At 36.8% G+C, this 17,670-nt stretch overlaps 1 protein-coding gene across 4 annotated transcripts in view; it reads right to left on the reverse strand.

Moving 5' to 3' along the window:
* Positions 1-17,670, reverse strand: part of NXPE3 (neurexophilin and PC-esterase domain family member 3) — a 45,838-nt gene that overhangs the window by 16,822 nt on the left and 11,346 nt on the right. For all 4 annotated transcript variants that reach the window (XM_069065314.1, XM_069065311.1, XM_069065312.1 and 1 more), the window contains one exon: positions 1,043-1,797. In XM_069065314.1, the coding sequence (XP_068921415.1) occupies positions 1,043-1,797 (755 nt within the window). The remainder of the gene's footprint in view (positions 1-1,042; positions 1,798-17,670) is intronic.

The following is a 17,670-nucleotide window of genomic DNA, read 5'->3' on the forward strand; positions in this document are numbered from 1 at the left end:
TGATTTAATATCTGTAATTTTAACCAAGTCTCTTTAAGTTCTCTGGGCCTCAGATGCTCATCTGTAAAATCTGTAAAACTAAGTTTCCATCTAGTTCCCAATACATGATCCTGTGAGTAGCGCTCTCCCTGTCAACTTCACATCATCATAGAATGAGACACCACATATTTGAGAAGTTAACAGGAATTTGTTTTGTATATTTGTTACAAGGTTTAAACAAAACCTTGTAAAAAATCCTTTTTTTTTTTCAGAGGTGGAAGGGACAGAAAATTAATGCCCGATGATTGGAAAAAGGAAAATTCGATTTTACAAAGAAAGTTGAAAGGAGCAAAATCCAACTCTAATTTTTTTTAACAAGTGTAATTTTATTTTAGTGACCAGCCGCCTCCAACTACCAACAAAGTCAATCTTCCTTCTCCCTTCCCACCATTAAACAATAAAGATATAATGAACATTATATTATATTTCTCTTAGAAAAAATCAGTACCAATATGCTCTAAATGAATTATTTTCATATGCACAAATATCAAACAGGAGGTACATATAGTAACAAAAAGAGATCAAATGGATTTACCAGGATCCACTTAATTTTCATGAAAATAGATAATATACATATGTAAAGCACATATATATCTATATAGAGATGCGTATACATGTATACATTTGTGTATATTTATGTATATAGTAATGACTATAAATCTGGATGCTCTTTCATGCTTACCTTTTATTTTGTACTATGTATGGTGAGATTTAAGGAAAACATAACCATAGCAGGAAAACTATTATTAATAGTTATTACTAATAATTATTACTCTATTCATGTAATAATATATTAATATTAATGTATTATTACATGTAACATATAACATATTGTATTAATATTATGTTTCTTATATAGTATGTTGTGTTCTAGTTCTATATTGATACATTAATAATCTTTGTTAATAATAATGATTATTAATAATCATTTCTAATAACAAAGGGTAGATTTGTAAAGAACTGGCCCAAATCAGAAGTGATTGCTTCATTTTATACCACATACCTTTGGAAGAAAGCACTCTCAGCAGTAGTTAGAAGACCCTTGAGGTACCCTCCTTTGTAATGGTTGATTCTGCTGCTACAAGGGAGTTTTTTTGGTCGGAAACAAAACCATGGCTCCCCGGTGTAGAGATCTGTGAAGTTACACACAGGAAGGTTTCCTGGTAGACATACATTGCATATGGTGGTCTCTGAAATCCTCCCTGACCGGAAGAGACTTTTAAAATAGACCCTATCTGGCCTCACCTCCTGTAGATGGTGAAGGACCTGGACTGCTTCACTGGGATGAACCAGAACTATAGATACGGTCACCTTGCCTGGCCAAAGCAAAGTAAAAAAAACTTTGTAGAATCCATTTTGGTAGTCTACAACTCTCCCCACTGCACCAGCTTGCAGTTTGGGTGAGTGGATTCTGGCCTGTAAGTAGTCTCCACCATACTTTTTGGGTCTCCCTTGGAAGTCTTGTACTTGAACCAGCACCTCAAGCTGGCTCCCCACCTTGAAGAATGCTCCAGAGTTCAATATCACAAAATAGCTAGAGGAGGGGTCAGTGCTCTTCACAAATGGGACCAAATCCATATATGGCTCATGGCTCTGCAAGGCTGCCAACAAAGAGTCCTCTTCCAAACGCTCCCTCTTAGACAAGGTTTGATGTTCATAACCGCAGTAGGGCTTTCTGCCAACTCCTGTTGCTTGAGGGGAAATATCCTGCCCACTGCTATCAATGACAGTAGCTAAAACACTTTCATGATCCAAGTGCTGAAGAGAAAAACACAAAGAAACAAAACAAAAAAATTCCTTGTATTCAGTCAAGTAAACCTCTAACATTGTTGAGGTTAAATTTTAAAGTAATATTAATAAATTTTTGGAAAAATTATTGTTTGAAAAGAGGATTGGTGATTTGAATAAAAGGTGTCTCCTGAGTTTAAGATGTTTAGAAAAGGTCCAGTTTTATGGGGATATCTAATATATTGCTATTCATTCAAGATGGGAGAAAAGGAATGGAATGTCTGCTACCACCCTTATATTAGACATCTGTGGAATAAGAGAATGTTGAAACTGAAGTTAAATGACTTGTTCAAGGTCATACAGGTAATAAATGATAGAAGTGGTATTTAAACCCAGGTCATCTCATTCTAAATCCTGTTTTCTTTCTACTGACTATATATGCCATGGTGTCTTAAACCTACCAAGGTCATTTTCAGTTGTGATCTATGATTTGATGCTTTATAGATATATAGTTTAGTTTTTAGCTACTTGGAAATGACTTCTCTCCTTAAAGGGAATGTGGAGTTTGTTTTGGTCAAATGCAAACCAGCAGGAACCGTGGTTCTTTTTCTCCTGGTCTCACTTTTCTTGTGAAAGGCTATCTCTGCTCTAATTACAACTTTCTATACTACAAATTTTTATGTCCTTTGACTGACAGCAGGGAGCCGTCCCCTGGCCAGTACTTCCTAGCTCCCTGTCTGTGTCACCAGAGGTAAATGATTAGTTAATCACAGCCCAGGTGACATACTTGCCCTATCACATAGCTACTTAGAGTGACAGAGCTCCAACTAATACCAAGCTCTTTACATTCCAATGTGAATATTATTATCATGAACAATCTTTCATAAATATATCTAGAAGCAAAGTGATTATAATCAAAAGAGAAACAGTATGAATAGGGCATTGGACTTGGCATCAGAAAGAGCTGAGGTCAAAACCTACCTCAGATGCTTAGTTGCTATATGACCCTGGGCAAGTTACTTAACCTCTCTCTGCCTTGGTTTCCTCATCATATAAAGAGTTGGATTCAAGGCACATTTTAACTCCAAAATCTATAATCCCATAGTCTAATTTCCCAGGAAACACTATTATCTGATTTTATGGAAGACATTAGCTATCTTTCTTAGAAATTCTCTTTTTATAGTGTAGTTTTTCAAGGTATTTTAAATGCTGTATTCAATTTTGTTACTTGCTAATTCAACAGACATGTTTTGATAATTTATGACGAATGTCTTTTGGATATGATAAATCCTTCTCTGGATTTCTAAAAGGCATCAAGCAATCTAGCAAACCCCATCATGCCCAAGACATGAATGAAAATGTGGTAATTCACTAAAGGTCCACATTTCTCCCCTCCACTGTCAATGTACTTTCCCCAAAAGTCAGGATTTTCTCAACGTGTGAGGCCATTTGGTCAAATCCCCTGCTATCAAATAGCTCCCAAATTGCATATGAAGCAGAGGTAATACCAGATTGTAGCAAAGATTTTCAGCAACTGAGGTATTATAAAATAACTTCTCTTATTTTGGACATTTACACTTAGTTCATTTAAATCAATGAACTGACAAATATTTATTAAGCACCTATTACATACCTAAGCACTGTGTAGGTGCTGAGAATATAAACACAATAAATGAATCTGTTCCTAACAACATCGCATTCTAATGGGAATGACAAGAACATATATAAATATATACATAATAAATGAGAATTTTAAAATGAATACAAAGCAGTTAAATAGAATCTTGAGAATGAAGGAAACTAGCAGTTGAGGGGATCTAGAAAGTTTTCAAATAGAAAGCAGAGCTTGAGCCGTGTCCATAAGGAAAAGGATTCTCTGAAATAGAGGTAAGGAAGTATAGTCCTTGTATGGCAAAGAGAGGCAAGTTGGAGCAGGTGTAAGGCTTTGATGGAGTAGGTAGCATTATTATATCAATTAAAAGTAACTCAAAAGGAAAAAATGGAATTAAGTCTAAGAAGATTTTTCCATTGGCTTTTACTCCTATTTTAAAAGTCAAGTATGTAACTTTTGGAAAGGATCTCAGTTTTCCCCTCACTTTTAGATGTTGTATGGCCCACCATTCTCTAGGGTCCACAGCTTGAGTTAGTATCATACTGTCTAGAAGGAAACATCAAAGGCTTTGTAAGATTTGAAGTATACTATTAATTATATGACAGAGCAAATTCAATGATCTAACAAGCTAGGACACATCCCAGAAACTGAAGAGGAAAGGAAAAGGACAAGAAGAGTAGGTATGGAGCTCAGAGCATGAGGAATAGACTGCAGTGGAATACAGGACTGATCGCAGATTTGGAAAAGGAATCTCACAGGTCATTACAGATGAGGAAACTGAGGCCCAGATAAACCGAGTGATTTGTCCAGGATCTGATCCAGGTGCTCCTGATGCCAAGTCCAATGCTCTAACCACTGTAGCATGCTGGCTAGAAGATGGAGGAGAGGGAAGCCATGGGGGAACCTAAGCTTTTCTAGTTACCAGATAAACTAAAATAATTCCTGTTAATGTGTTAGCCAGTGAATGTGATATGAACCCAGATAAAGTGAAACCATAATCCAGCATAAAAGACAGTCTTCTTAAGACTGACATTTAAAAGGGTTTCAGATAACCAAGGAAACAGTTTTGCTCGGATGATTCAGCACACCATAAGAGCAACCACCTACAGTAGGGTTGGCCCTAAAAACAGAAAAACTACCATTACACCTAGTCAAGAGGTGGTATAGTAGACAGAGCGCTGAACTTGCTAGTCAAAGAACACCTGAGTTCAAATTTTACTTCAGACCCTTACTAGCATGTGACCCTGGTTAACTCACTTAAAATCTCTAAGTCTCAATTTTCTCAACTGTAAAATGGAGATAGTAATAGCACCAATAACACAAGGTAACTCTAAGGATACTGCTATATAAACATTAGCTATCATAATTATTATTATTGTGCAGAGATCCAGGGGATGCTATATTCACCTCCATCTCCTTTAATAATACCTCCAAGGTGGTTACTCACATCTGGAGAAAACCTAGCCTGTTGACCTAAGCAGTCATAGCTAGCCAGCTACCTAAGTCCTGGAGAAATTTTAAATGTAGGTGTAAGCTCATAGATACCAAGTAAATCAACTATTGTCCAAAAGGGCAGTCTTACACTGTCCCAGGTCCCAGGGGCTCCCTGCAGAGACCAAACTAAGGACACTATAAAGGTTTTCTTCTTTTTAGGGCAGGCTTGAGATAGTCCCCTGGGAGTTCAAAGACCAAACAGATAATTAGAACTAGTAGGTAATTAAGGCCAAAAAGAGGAATATCAGTACCTCAGGTAACTAGAGGCAGTCTTCTACAGTTAAAAGAAAAAACACCACATGATAGCCCATAGTGAGGAGGAGGTTGGTGTATTCTTTTAGAGGGAAGAAAGTAGTACAAAGACTGTATAATGCAATAAAATAGTAATTCTTACATGCCCAAGGAGAGAAATCTCATTCATAGTAAGAAAAAAAAAAAAAAGAATGTGTGTGTGCGTAATATTCTTAATAATGTTGGTCATCAAAACAGGACTCTGTTTTTTGCAGGGAAAGTAAAAATAGGGGAAGGAAATTGGGATATTTTGTACATAATTTGTTGAGAAATTTAAAAGTTTTCTTGTAATAGTTTCCTTCCTGTCCAGAGAACTTACATGTAATCTCTGGAAATTTAACACTTCACTTGGCTAAAATTGGTTGAAATCACATAAATACAGCATATCAAAGCTGCCCTTCCCAGTATATATAAAGTTGTGACACAATTCATTCTCACCTTGATAAACACTGAGAAGGATAGAGTATTGGGCCTAGAGTTAAGTGGAACTGGGCTCCCATTCCCCCATTCTGAGTTAACTGTGTGACCCAGAATGTAAATTATACTCAGCACTCGTTGAAACCAACCTCTTAGCAAATAGAAATGTCTAAAACTGGAATGGGTTGTCTCAAAGACTAAAAGAAAGCCAAAAAGAAAATTTGGCTTTCTGAAAGGTAAAAGACTAAAGACTAATGAAATGGTCATGTATCAGATATATTGGGAAGTGGACTTGTGATTTTAGCTATGTAGCAGGCTAAATGAGTTCTGAGATCTCCAACTCTGATAGTCTAAATTCTTTTAATGGAATTCTATGATTTTTGTTTTACTAGGTAATGTTGGCCTACAGAATACACTTGGATAAAATTCCTTTATGAAATCTAATTTGCTGAGTACAGAAAATAGGGAATATGGATGGATAAAAGGCGGTGGGGAGCTATTCTGTTTACCAGTTGTCTTTATAATTGAAATTTCAGGAGTCTCCAATGCATGACACTGTTCATCTTGGCCAAACTAACCTCATTCTGAAAATAAAAATGTAAGACCACAGTCTTACAAAAAGCCCTATCCACTTTTCTATTCATTTTTATCCTATCAGATTCCTCTTGATGGGATTTATTTTTTTGAAAAACCCTCTTCATCCCCCTCCATCCAATGCTCAATTCAACTGTTTTTAGGATGATTACCGATTTTATTTAATGTTCATTCCAGAGGCTTAGCAAATACTGTCACTAGGATTAACAAAACATTTCCATCCTTCTTTCTAGCTTTAAAAAAATGTGAATTTAGCAAAACAAACAAAAAAGGATGATATGGCACATCTGTTTCTCTGGACATTTCCAAAACACTCTGACAGCCCTGTAGTAAATGGTCCTTCAATCAGGCTAGCTCTTCTTAGGGAATTCCCTTAGGTGAAGGCCATCTTAATCTATTGATGGTGACATCTGTTAAGCAGAATAAGCTTTATTGCTCTAAGGAAAATTTTGCAAAGGCTTTCTTATCACCTTCCCTCCCCTCACTCTAGTCAGTCCTTTCATTAGTCCCAGAAACACTCTAGCCCTAGAGTTAGGGCTCCTAACCTTTCTTAGAGCTCTTAACCTTTATTGTGTTATGGGCTCTTTTGGCAGTCTGGCAAAGGCATGGATCCCATCTCAGAATAGTATTTTTAAATGAATAAAATAAAATAAGATTGCTAAGGAAATCAATTATATTGAAATAAGCTGTCAAAGGAGTATTAAAATAAACTTGTGGATGCCAGGTTGAGAACCCTGGCTCATTGACCATTTATCCTGGGGCCACTTCTTATTTGAGGACCACAACAGCTAGGGTTGCTAAGGAAGTAGGTCTGCCTATGAATGTATTCTTCCTTTCCCAAAGATATCCTGGTAGGCTTTTTATCATAACCTATTTGTTTTAGCTATATTGTTGTTGTTGTTATTGTTGACTGAGGATTATACAGTACTTCACAGGCATCCTTCTGTATGTAAACTTTCACTGCGTAGCTGGAGAAAGTGTAGGAAGTTGTAATAAATATGTCCTGAAACCAGAACATAGATTTAGAAGTAGTATTTTAGAATAAATCCTTGGTATTTATTTTCTTGTTATCTGCCTTTTTCTTTTTTTATGCATGCAGAATAACAATTCTGGTTAACTGAGAACCCCAAGATAGTAGGATTCTATATAACTGAGGTTTTACCATAACATTATTAAATTAATGGACCTAGAGTAAGAATTCTTGGGATCAAATCCCAGATCTATTACTGACTGCTGGCACGAAAGGCTATTTCAGTTTATTCATTTATAAAATGAGGGATTTGGACTAGAACTGGGATTTTTAAACTGCAGTTGACATACCCCAAAGTGATACATGGATAGATTGAAGGTCCATGAATTTGGATGGGGAAAAAAACCCTTTATTTCAATATAACTGATTTCCTTTGTAACCTTACATATTTTACGAATTTAAAAACATTATTCTGAGAAGGGGACTACAGACTTCAGCAGACTGCCAAAGGGATCCAAGATAAAACAAAAGTTAAGTATTCCTGAATTAGGTCATAAATACTTTGAGATCCATATTGAATGTCATGTCAAACTCAGAAGAAGAAAAAACAATTCTTGCCTATTTCAAAGACAGAAGAGAGACACAGACAGAGTAGGAAGGAAAGAAGGAAGGAAGGAAGGAAGGAAGGAAGGAAGGAAGGAAGGAAGGAAGGAAGGAAGGAAGGAAGGAAGGAAGGAAGGAAGGAAGGAAGGAAGGAAAGGAGGGAGGGAAGGAGGGAGGGAGGGAGGGAGGGAGGGAGGGAAGAAAAGAAAGATGATGGAGATATTTATGTACCAAAGCCCCAGGATTAAAAAAAAACCTAAAACAGAAATGAAAACAATTAGGCAAACAGCATGGTTAGGAGGTAATTTTTTTTGTGCTATATGACATAAATTGTCTATGTGACCCTGGGCAATGAGAGTTAGGATTAGATAATGACAGGAAACCTGTCATTATCTAAGCAATGTACAGAAAGTGCTTGACCCACATTGGAACAGGGAATTTTCTCAACAAGGAATTTCTTATAATACTGAAATCACAAGTCCAGTCCCTATCCCTGTCCTAATAATGTTTGGATGATCTGATGACACCTCACAAACTTGGCAACAATTGTGAGTGTGGAATTTGCAAAGCCTATTTCCTTGTAACAGAGGTACAAACATTTTAGTCAAGGGAAAATGAGACTATAGAGAGATTAAAGATTTCAAGATAATTAGTCTAATAAGAAATTGCTAATAGAATCATTTTATTTCTTACTGAGGGCACAAACTTTTTTACCACCAGATCTTCATAAGAATTATCTTAACAATCTGGTTGTTCCCATTTCACAGAAGAGTAAAAATAGTGAGGTCAGATCTCTTAGCAAAGATTACTCACTCAATAGAAAGGAGGATGATAGACTACAAAGTCTGTGGTTTATTGGTTGAATCACTCTGTCTCCTATACCGTAACCAATCTAAACTAATAAAAATCTATGTGGTGGGTAATAAGCAAAGAAATTCTTTCATTAAATTGGGTCAAAGGATTAAAAGATTCAGCAGTCTTTGTAGATATGGGACAAAATGCATACTATGGAGAAAGGAAAGGTACAAACTTCTCATTTTTTTCCATCCCACTAAGTTTGTCCCTTGATTTCCCCAGACTAGCTATTCATCTTATTTTAAGTAATAGCCTGTTCAAAGTAGCACAACACAGCTCAAAGCTTCCTGGAACTGAAATTTCCAGTCTCATCAGTCCTAAAGGTTATCTATGGCACTATCCTTTCTCCCACTTATCAACACATAACAAGTTTCATTTGACCCCTTTAAAGTTCCACTGGACTATTTGACAAAAACTTCTGGGAAAACTGGAAAACAGTATGGCAGAAACTAGATATAGGCCAACATCTTACAACATATATCAAAGTCAAAATTGGTACATGTTTTAGACATAAAGGGTGATACCATAAACAAATTAGGAGTGCAAGGAATAGTTTACCTGTCAGATCTATGGAAAAGGGAAGAATGTTTTGATTAAACAAGAGATAAAGAGCATGGTGAAATATAAAATGGATAAATTTGACTATATCAAATTAAAAAGGTTATGTACAAACAAAACCAGTGCAACCAAGATCAGAAGGAAAGCAGAAATCTGGAAAACATTTTTTGCAGCAAATGTCTCTGATAAAGGCATCTCTCAAATATATACATAACTGAGTCAAATTTACAAGAATACAAGCCATTCCCAAATTGATAAATGGTCAAAGGATATGAACAGGCAGTTTTCAAATGAAGAAATCAAAGCTATCTATGGATATATGAAAAATATTCTAAATCACTATTAGAGAAATGCAAATTAAAACAACTCTGAGATACCACCTCATATCTATCAGATTAACAATTATGACAGAAAAAGAATATGATAAATGTTGGAGATGTGGGAAAATTGGAACATTAATGCACTGTTGGTGGAGTTGTAAACTAATCCAACCATTCTGGAGAGCAATTTGGAACTATGCCCAAAGGGCAATCAAAGTATACATACCCTTACAACCAGCAATACCACTTCTATGTCTGTATCCCAAAAAGATCATTAAAAAAGGGTGGGGGGAAGGACCTATATGTACAAACATATTTATAGCAGCTCTTTTTGTGGCAGCAAAGAACTGAAAGTTGAGGGGATGTTTGTCGACTGGGGAATGGCTGAACAAGTTGTGGTATATGAATATAATGAAATACTGTCATGCTATAAGAAATGACAAGCAGGCCGATTACATAAAAACCTAGAAAACCTTAAATGAACTGATGCAAAATAAAGTGAGTAGAACCAGGAGAACACTGTACACAGTAACAGCAACACTGTGCAATGATCAACTATGACTGACTTAGCTCTTCGCAGAAACACAATGATCTAGGACAATTCCAAAAGACTCATTATGGAAAATGCTATCCACATCCAGAGAAAGAACTGATGGAGTCTGAATGCAGATCAAAGAATATTATTTTTACTTTATTTTTTCATTTTTTTCCTTTTGTTCTATTTCTTCTTTCACAATATGACTAATGTGAACATACTTTTTACATGACTGCACATATGTAACTTATATCAAACTGCTTGCCTTCTTAGGGAGGGAGGAATAGAGGGAGGAAGAAAACTTGGAGCTCAAAATTTTATGTAAAAAAATGTTGAAAATTATCTTGACATGTAATTGGAAAAAATAAAATACTATTTAAAAAGGAAAAGGAAAAAAAAAAGCTCCACTGGGGACAGAGAAACATACCCAATGAAATCAAGAAGACTTTATTACTTGCAGAGTATCTATAAATTATCATTTTCCATATCATAGGATCATAGATCTACAGCAGGGGGTTTTAAACGTTTTAGGGGAGTCATGGACCCCTTTGACAGTCTGGTGAAGCCTCTGAACTCATTCTCAGAATGTTTTTAAGAATGTAAAATAAAATATATACAATTAAAAAGAAATCAATTATATTGAAAACAGTTACTAAAATACAAGGTATCCCAAAAGTCTGTCTTATTGTTAAGCTCCATTAGCTTGAAACCTCATCATCTTATCATATCTGCATATGTGAAGAGTATGAAATATAAACGTGTCCATTTGAGGTACCCAACAATAATGACAGATGTAGAGATTTTGCCCAAATTCTTGGTACTCAGTCCCTTATTTCAAGGTTGAGGTGCCAGACAATACATAGTTATGTCAGTCTGTCCATTTTAATCCAGTAAGTGTAGTTTTAAAGGTATTAAATCATAAACTTCACTAAAACTTTTAAGACACATTGTATTTTTTAAAATAAACAAATTAATGAACCACAGGATAAGAACCCTTGATCTAGAGCAGTAGTGTCAAGCTCAAAAACAGAGACCACTAACCAGGATCCCTGCAGGCCTCATGTTAACTTAGAAAACCACAAATTAACGTTAGCTATGATTTATTGTGTTTTTAGTTATGTTGTTAAATATTTCTCCATTACCCTTTAATTTGGTTCAGATTGTATTTAGGAGTGTCATAGGCTTTGGCCATGATCATTATAGTCATAAGCTGCATGTGTGACATTTCTGATCCAAAGAATCACAGAGCTACAGCTAGAAAGAGTCTCAGAGACCACCTAGCCCAATCCCTCAGTTTATAGGCAAGAAGGCCCAGAAAAGCCATGATTTGAACCCTTATCCTCTGATTCCAAATCCAATACCCTTTTTACTGCACCATGACATTAGTAAGAGAAATGGAGAAAAAGGCAAAAAAAAAAAAAAGGATAGTGATCTGACCCTCAGCAAACATAAATTCCATCCAATCAAAATGTGAGGTGTCAACATTTCTGCTGAAACACACAAATACAGTCACACATTAAACTGGATGCCTGCAAATAAAATTGAACAGAACATAGGAAGGAGTAATTTTTTTATAAGAAAATAACCAAAATAATTCCCTAAAAATGAGAGAATCTAGTCAAAGCTTGGGAACTCCTGCCTCATTTTAATTTAAAAAACAACACATTAAACTCCACAAATGAGGACAGTCATGGATGTCAGCCAAGTAAAGTAAAGGGGTCTGATTTTTATAGACACAAAACATATCTAGAATTGTAGTAGGCTGGCAGATCTTTTTAAAGCCTACTCAAGTATTAGCCAAAATTTACTGAAATTAGGGGTTGAAGAAGTTTATAATTGTAAATAGTTGAAAACCTCTTTCCTAAAATGTCTAACTGGTTCCCTTATAATCCACTCCAACCCTAAATTCTGATTTATAATCTGTTGAGGACTCCACTGAATTATACGTAAGTGAAATAAAGCTATAATTCACATTTGGAAAGTTCTCCCTGGCTTACAAAATGCTTTCTTCAAAATCCTGCGAAGAAAGTAGTAAATGTAATATTATCTCCCTTTTAGAAATGAGAAAAGGGTGGCTAGGTGGCCCAGTGGATAGTGTTGGGCCTGGAATAAAGAAGACTCATCTTCCTGAAGTCAAATCCAGCTTCAAACACTTACTAGCTGTGTGACCCTGGGCAAACTCTTAACCCTGCTTGCCTCAGTTTCCTCATCTGTAGAATGAACTGGAGAAGGAAATGGCAAACCACCCATGTATCTTTGTCAAGAAAACTCCAAATGGGGTCATAAAGAACCTGACATGACTGCAATAACTGCACAATGAAGAGGTGGGGAAACTAAGATACAGGAGATTGTGACTTGCCCACAGTCAAAGCTACTAGGCATCAGAGATAGAATCTGAACCCAGGCCCCTTGACTGCAAAGACTAGCTTTCACCGTACTATGCAACCCAATGCCAACTGATACTGTATCTTTGATTAACAGAGCATTCTAACTAAAGATGAAAGCACTTTCACAGACATTGTTCTCAATGGCTTCACTGTATACATTCCACAAAAAGATAAAGAAATTCCATGCCTCACTAAATGTGCACGATAAAAAGAAGATGGGGAAACTTCCAGAAAGATGGAAAAGCAAGCAATCAGAAGAAACCTCCTTCCTTAACGTGCCCTCAAAAAGAGATAGAGAAATGCCTCCAAAGAAGCAAGATGATCCCAAATCCTCAAAACAAACTTAAAAAATTATCTAAAACAATGAACAAACCAAAGAACTTTAAGGCAGTGAAAGAATATTCTAGAATAAAATAAGCAGAGCGGGGTAGAGTCAAGATGGCGGAGTAGAAATAGGACTTCCAGTGGGGCTCCAGCTTCCACCTCCCCCAATTCATGTAAAAGGGGACTCTGAAGAAACTTTGGAGCTACAGAACCCACAAAATGACACAGAGAAGCTAACCTCCTGCTGAGGACAGCTCAGCAGGTCGGCAGGCAGCAGCCAGCGCAGCCCTCTGGGAGCCGACCACAGGCCCTGGCAAGCCGGAGGTTTTAGCCCCAGGGCGGGCCTGACCAGCCACAGGCTGGAGGGAATTCACATCACCAGCAGCTGTGGCAGTTTCCAGAATTATCAACCCATAGATGCTAAGGACAAAGTGAGAGGTCAGTGTAGTGTGGACTTTGGGATCCGGCAGTTTGGGAGTGCAGTAGGCCTTAATGTCCTGGAGGAAGAAGCTGCTGAGGCCATGCGGCCACCACCACATAGCAGCTTCAGCTCCTGGACTGCAAACTGTAGGGGGACCAAGCGACCAGTCTGAGGAGTAATCACTCTTGCTTAAACCTGCTTGGATCTGCATTGCGGTAGGGTGAAGGTCCTGGGGTGTGTGACCAGGTTACCAGCATGTGGGGAGGCTTCAGAGAGGGCACCCAACTAATACCTTCAGCAGCTGATAAAACCCCAGCATTTGGTACGAAGTTCCCCTATCTGGTAGCAGAGTACTACTGTGGCAAAAAGCCCAAAAGTCAAGTAATTGAATGGCAACATGAGTAAATGAGGGAAGCAAAGCAAACAGAGGAATCCAATATTAGACTACTATTTTGGGGACAAAAAGGATCAAAGCATAGAATAGCAGGAAGACAGTAAAGTCAGAAATCCTGTATCAAAAGCTTCCAAGAAAAATACGTGCTGGTTACAGGCCATAGAGGAGCTTAAAAAGGATTTTGAAAACCAAATAAGAGAAGTGGAAGAAAAAATGGAAAGAGAAATGAGAACTATGCAAGAAAATTATGAAATGAGAGTCAACAACCTGAATGAAGAAAATAACACCTTAAAAAATAGACTAACTCAAATAGTAAAAGAGGCTCAAAAAGGCAATGAGGAGAAGAATGCCTTAAAAAGCCAAATCTGCCAGATGGAAAAAGAATCTCAAAAGCTCACTGAAGAGAATCATTCTTTCAGAATTAAACTGAAGCAAATGAAAGCTAGTGGCTACATGAGAAATCAAGATACTATTAAACAGATCCAAACAAATGAAAAAATAGAAGGCAATGTGAAATATCTCACTGGAAAAACCACTGACATGGAAAATAGATCCAGGAGAGATAATTTAAAAATTATTGGACTGCCTGAAAGCCATGATCAAAAAAAGAACCTATCCTTCAAGAAATCCTCAAGGAAAATTGCCCTGATGTTTTAGAACCAGAGGGCAAAATGGAGGTTGAAAGAATCCACCAATCACCTCCTGAAAAGGATCCCAAAAAGAAAACTCCTAGGAATATTATAGCCAGGTTCTGGAATTCCCAGATTAAGGAGAGAATATTACAAGCAGCCAGGAAGAAACAATTTGAATATTGTGGAACACAATCAGGATAACAAAGGATCTGGCAGCTTCTACACTGAGGGATCAAAGGGCTTGAAATATGATATTCCAGAGGTCAAAGGAGCTGGGATTAAAACCAAGAATCACCTTCCCAGCAAAACTGAGTATCATGTTTCAGGGGAAAATATGGTCATTCAGTGGAATAGAGGACTTTCAAGCATTCTCGATGAAAAAACCAGACTTGAATGGAAAATCTGACATCCAGATACAAGAAGCAAGAGAAGCATGAGAAGGTAAACAGGGAAAAGAAATCATGAGGAACTTATCAAAGTTGAACTATTTACATTCCTACATGAAAAAACGATAATTGTGGGGCAGCTAGGTGGCACAGTGAGTAAGAGCGCCAGCCCCGGAGTCAGGAGGACCCGGGATCAATTCCGGCCTCAGATACTTAACACCCACACAAAATAACTGGCCGTGTAATCTTGGGCAAGTTACTTAAACCCAATTGCTTTAAAAAAATGATAATTGTAACTTATGAAACTTTCCTCAGTATGAGAATAATTGAAGGGAATAGAAATATGTGTGTGTGTATATATGTATATATATACACATACATATATATGTCTATATAGGAGGGTATATGGGCGTGTGTGAATACATATGTGAATATGTGTATATGTGTACAGATATACATAGATAGAGGGCACAGGACCAGTTTAATGGGAAGGGATGATACTTAAAATGTGAAATTAAGAGGTGAGAGAGGAATATAATCAGAGAAGATGGGGAGAGACAGATTGGGGTAAACTATCTCATATAGAAGAGGCAAGCAAAAATGGTTACAATGGAGGGGAAGAACAGGAAGTCAAAAGGGAATGGGTCAACCTTACTCTCATTGAATTTGGCTTATGGAGGAAATGACATACATACTAAATATGGTATCTCACCCTAAAGGAGAGTAGGGGGGAAGGGGATGAGAGCGGAGTCAATGGAAGGGAGGGCAGGCTGGGGGAGAGGGAAGTTGGAAGCACCCACTTTTGAAAAGGGACAGAATCAAAGTAGAGAATAGAACAAGTGGGAGGTGGGATAGGAGGGAGGGAAATATAGTCAGTCTTTTACAATATATCTACTATGGAAATGTTTTGCATAGCTACACATGTACAACCTATATTGAATTGCTTATCTTCCCAGTAAGGGTGGGTAACAAGGGAGGAAAGGAATGAATCTGGAATTCAAAGTTTTAAAATCAAATGCTTAATACACACACACACACATACATACACATACACACACACACTATTATCAATATTATTTTACATGTAAATGGGAAATAAGATATACAGGCACTGGGGCACAGAGATCCACCGTGCCCTACTGGAAAGTCAGAGAGGGTATGGGAGAAGATATGGGAGAGAGCAGATTGGAAGAGGGGATATCCAGTGGGATTGCTATTTTGGGGTGGTAGGTAGGGGAAAAACGGAGAGAAAATTTGTAACTCAAAATATTGCAGAAATGAACGATGTAAACTAGAAGTTAATAAGGCATTTGAAATACATACATACATACATACATAAGTAAATACATAAATGAATGAATGAATAAATAAATAAGCAGAGAAAAAAGTGTGAGCAGAAAGATATAGTGAAAGCAAAAGCAGTTGCATTTGAAAAAATGTTAAAAGGAAACACAGAAATAGATAAGAAACTATAAAAAAGAAAGGAAGGAACTGGATACAGTTCAGGAATCTTGAAACAATACGAGAATGAAAATTTTGTTGCTCAGTTATTTCCATCCTGTTTGACTCTTTGTGACCCTATTTGGGGTTTTCTTGGCAACAATACTGGAGTAATTTGCCATTTTCTTCTCCAGTTCATTTTATAGAGGAGGAACTAAGGCAAACAAGGTTAAGTAACTTGCCCAGGGTCACACAACTAGTAAGTATCTAAAGTCAGATGTGAACTCAGAAAACTGAGTCTTCCTGACTCTATACCTGGCACTCTACCTAACTGATGTGTATGTATGTGTGTATGATATTTTATAAATATATTTATACTCTCTATATACATATATAAACTTAGAATTTGAGGTGACCAAATAAAAACAAGAAATGTTTTTAATTCAATAGAGAACTCCTTTGTTCACCTTTGACCAGATTGAAAAAGAGGGATTAAATAAGAAACTATATGTAAATTATTTATAAAATATATTTATATTTATATATTCTTTATTTGCATATGTTTATATTTACATAATTTTAAATTAATATATCAACACATTTAAAATTAGATACTAATTATATTTTAATCTGGTTCAGGCTTCACTCAGGAGTGTTGTAGATTGCATAAGGCCAGCAGGCTGCATGTTTGACATTGCTGTTCTAAGTGCCAGGAGCTAATTAAGGATGACATTGAACAGATATATAGGACACTACCTTAATAATATGATAATGGAGGCTTATATACTATAATAGCAATAATTAATAATAAGCAATTAAGTAGCATTTTAAAGTTTGCAAAGCATTTTACCCATTTGAGTTAAAAATTCAACTCTGTTAGAGCAGCTAGGTGGTACAGTGAATAGAGTACCAGCCCTAGAGTCAGGAGGACTTGAGTTCAAATTCAGCCTCAGACACAACACAAAAAAACTAGCCATGTGACTTTGGCAAGTGACTTAACCCCAATTGCCCTACCTTTCCCCCTCTAAACAGCAAAAAAAAAAAAAATTCAACTCTGCGAGGTAGGTACTATTATTATCCCCATTCTATTGATGAGGAAATTGAAGCTTACAAAGACTTGTCCAAGGTAACAAAAGCTAGAAAATATATGAGACAGGATTGGAACTTGGATCTTCCTCACTCTAAGTTCACTGCGTCACCTAGCTTGACAGTATAGAAGCATATAGCCCCATGGTCATCTATTATAAAATATTAAGAAATTATTATTCATAATAATTACATAGCACTTACTACAAGCCAGGCACTGTGCAGAATACCTTACAAATATTATCTTATTTAATCCTCATAACAATCCTCCCTTGAAATATTAAGAACTTATATTATTATTACGGTTGAGGAAACTGAAGCACAAAGACATTAAGTGAGGTCACAGTTCATGTCTAAGGCCAACTGCAGCAGTCAGTCTAAAGTCTTCCAACTCACTTGAATCTGAGACATAATCAGGTGTTCTTGAATGAAAACAATCAGTTTCAGGGAAAGATCATAATTTCTTGAAATTAAGAATCTGATTGGGGAGCTAGGTGGTGCAGTGAATACAGCACCCACCCTGGAGTCAGAAGCACCTGAGTTCAAATCTGACCTCAGACACTTAACACATACTAGCCATTTAA

The sequence above is a fragment of the Petaurus breviceps genome, unplaced genomic scaffold (genome assembly GCF_028583685.1).
Source record: "Petaurus breviceps papuanus isolate PSGF00001 unplaced genomic scaffold, PetGlider_PUasm1.0 90683, whole genome shotgun sequence".
NCBI lineage: Eukaryota > Metazoa > Chordata > Mammalia > Diprotodontia > Petauridae > Petaurus > Petaurus breviceps.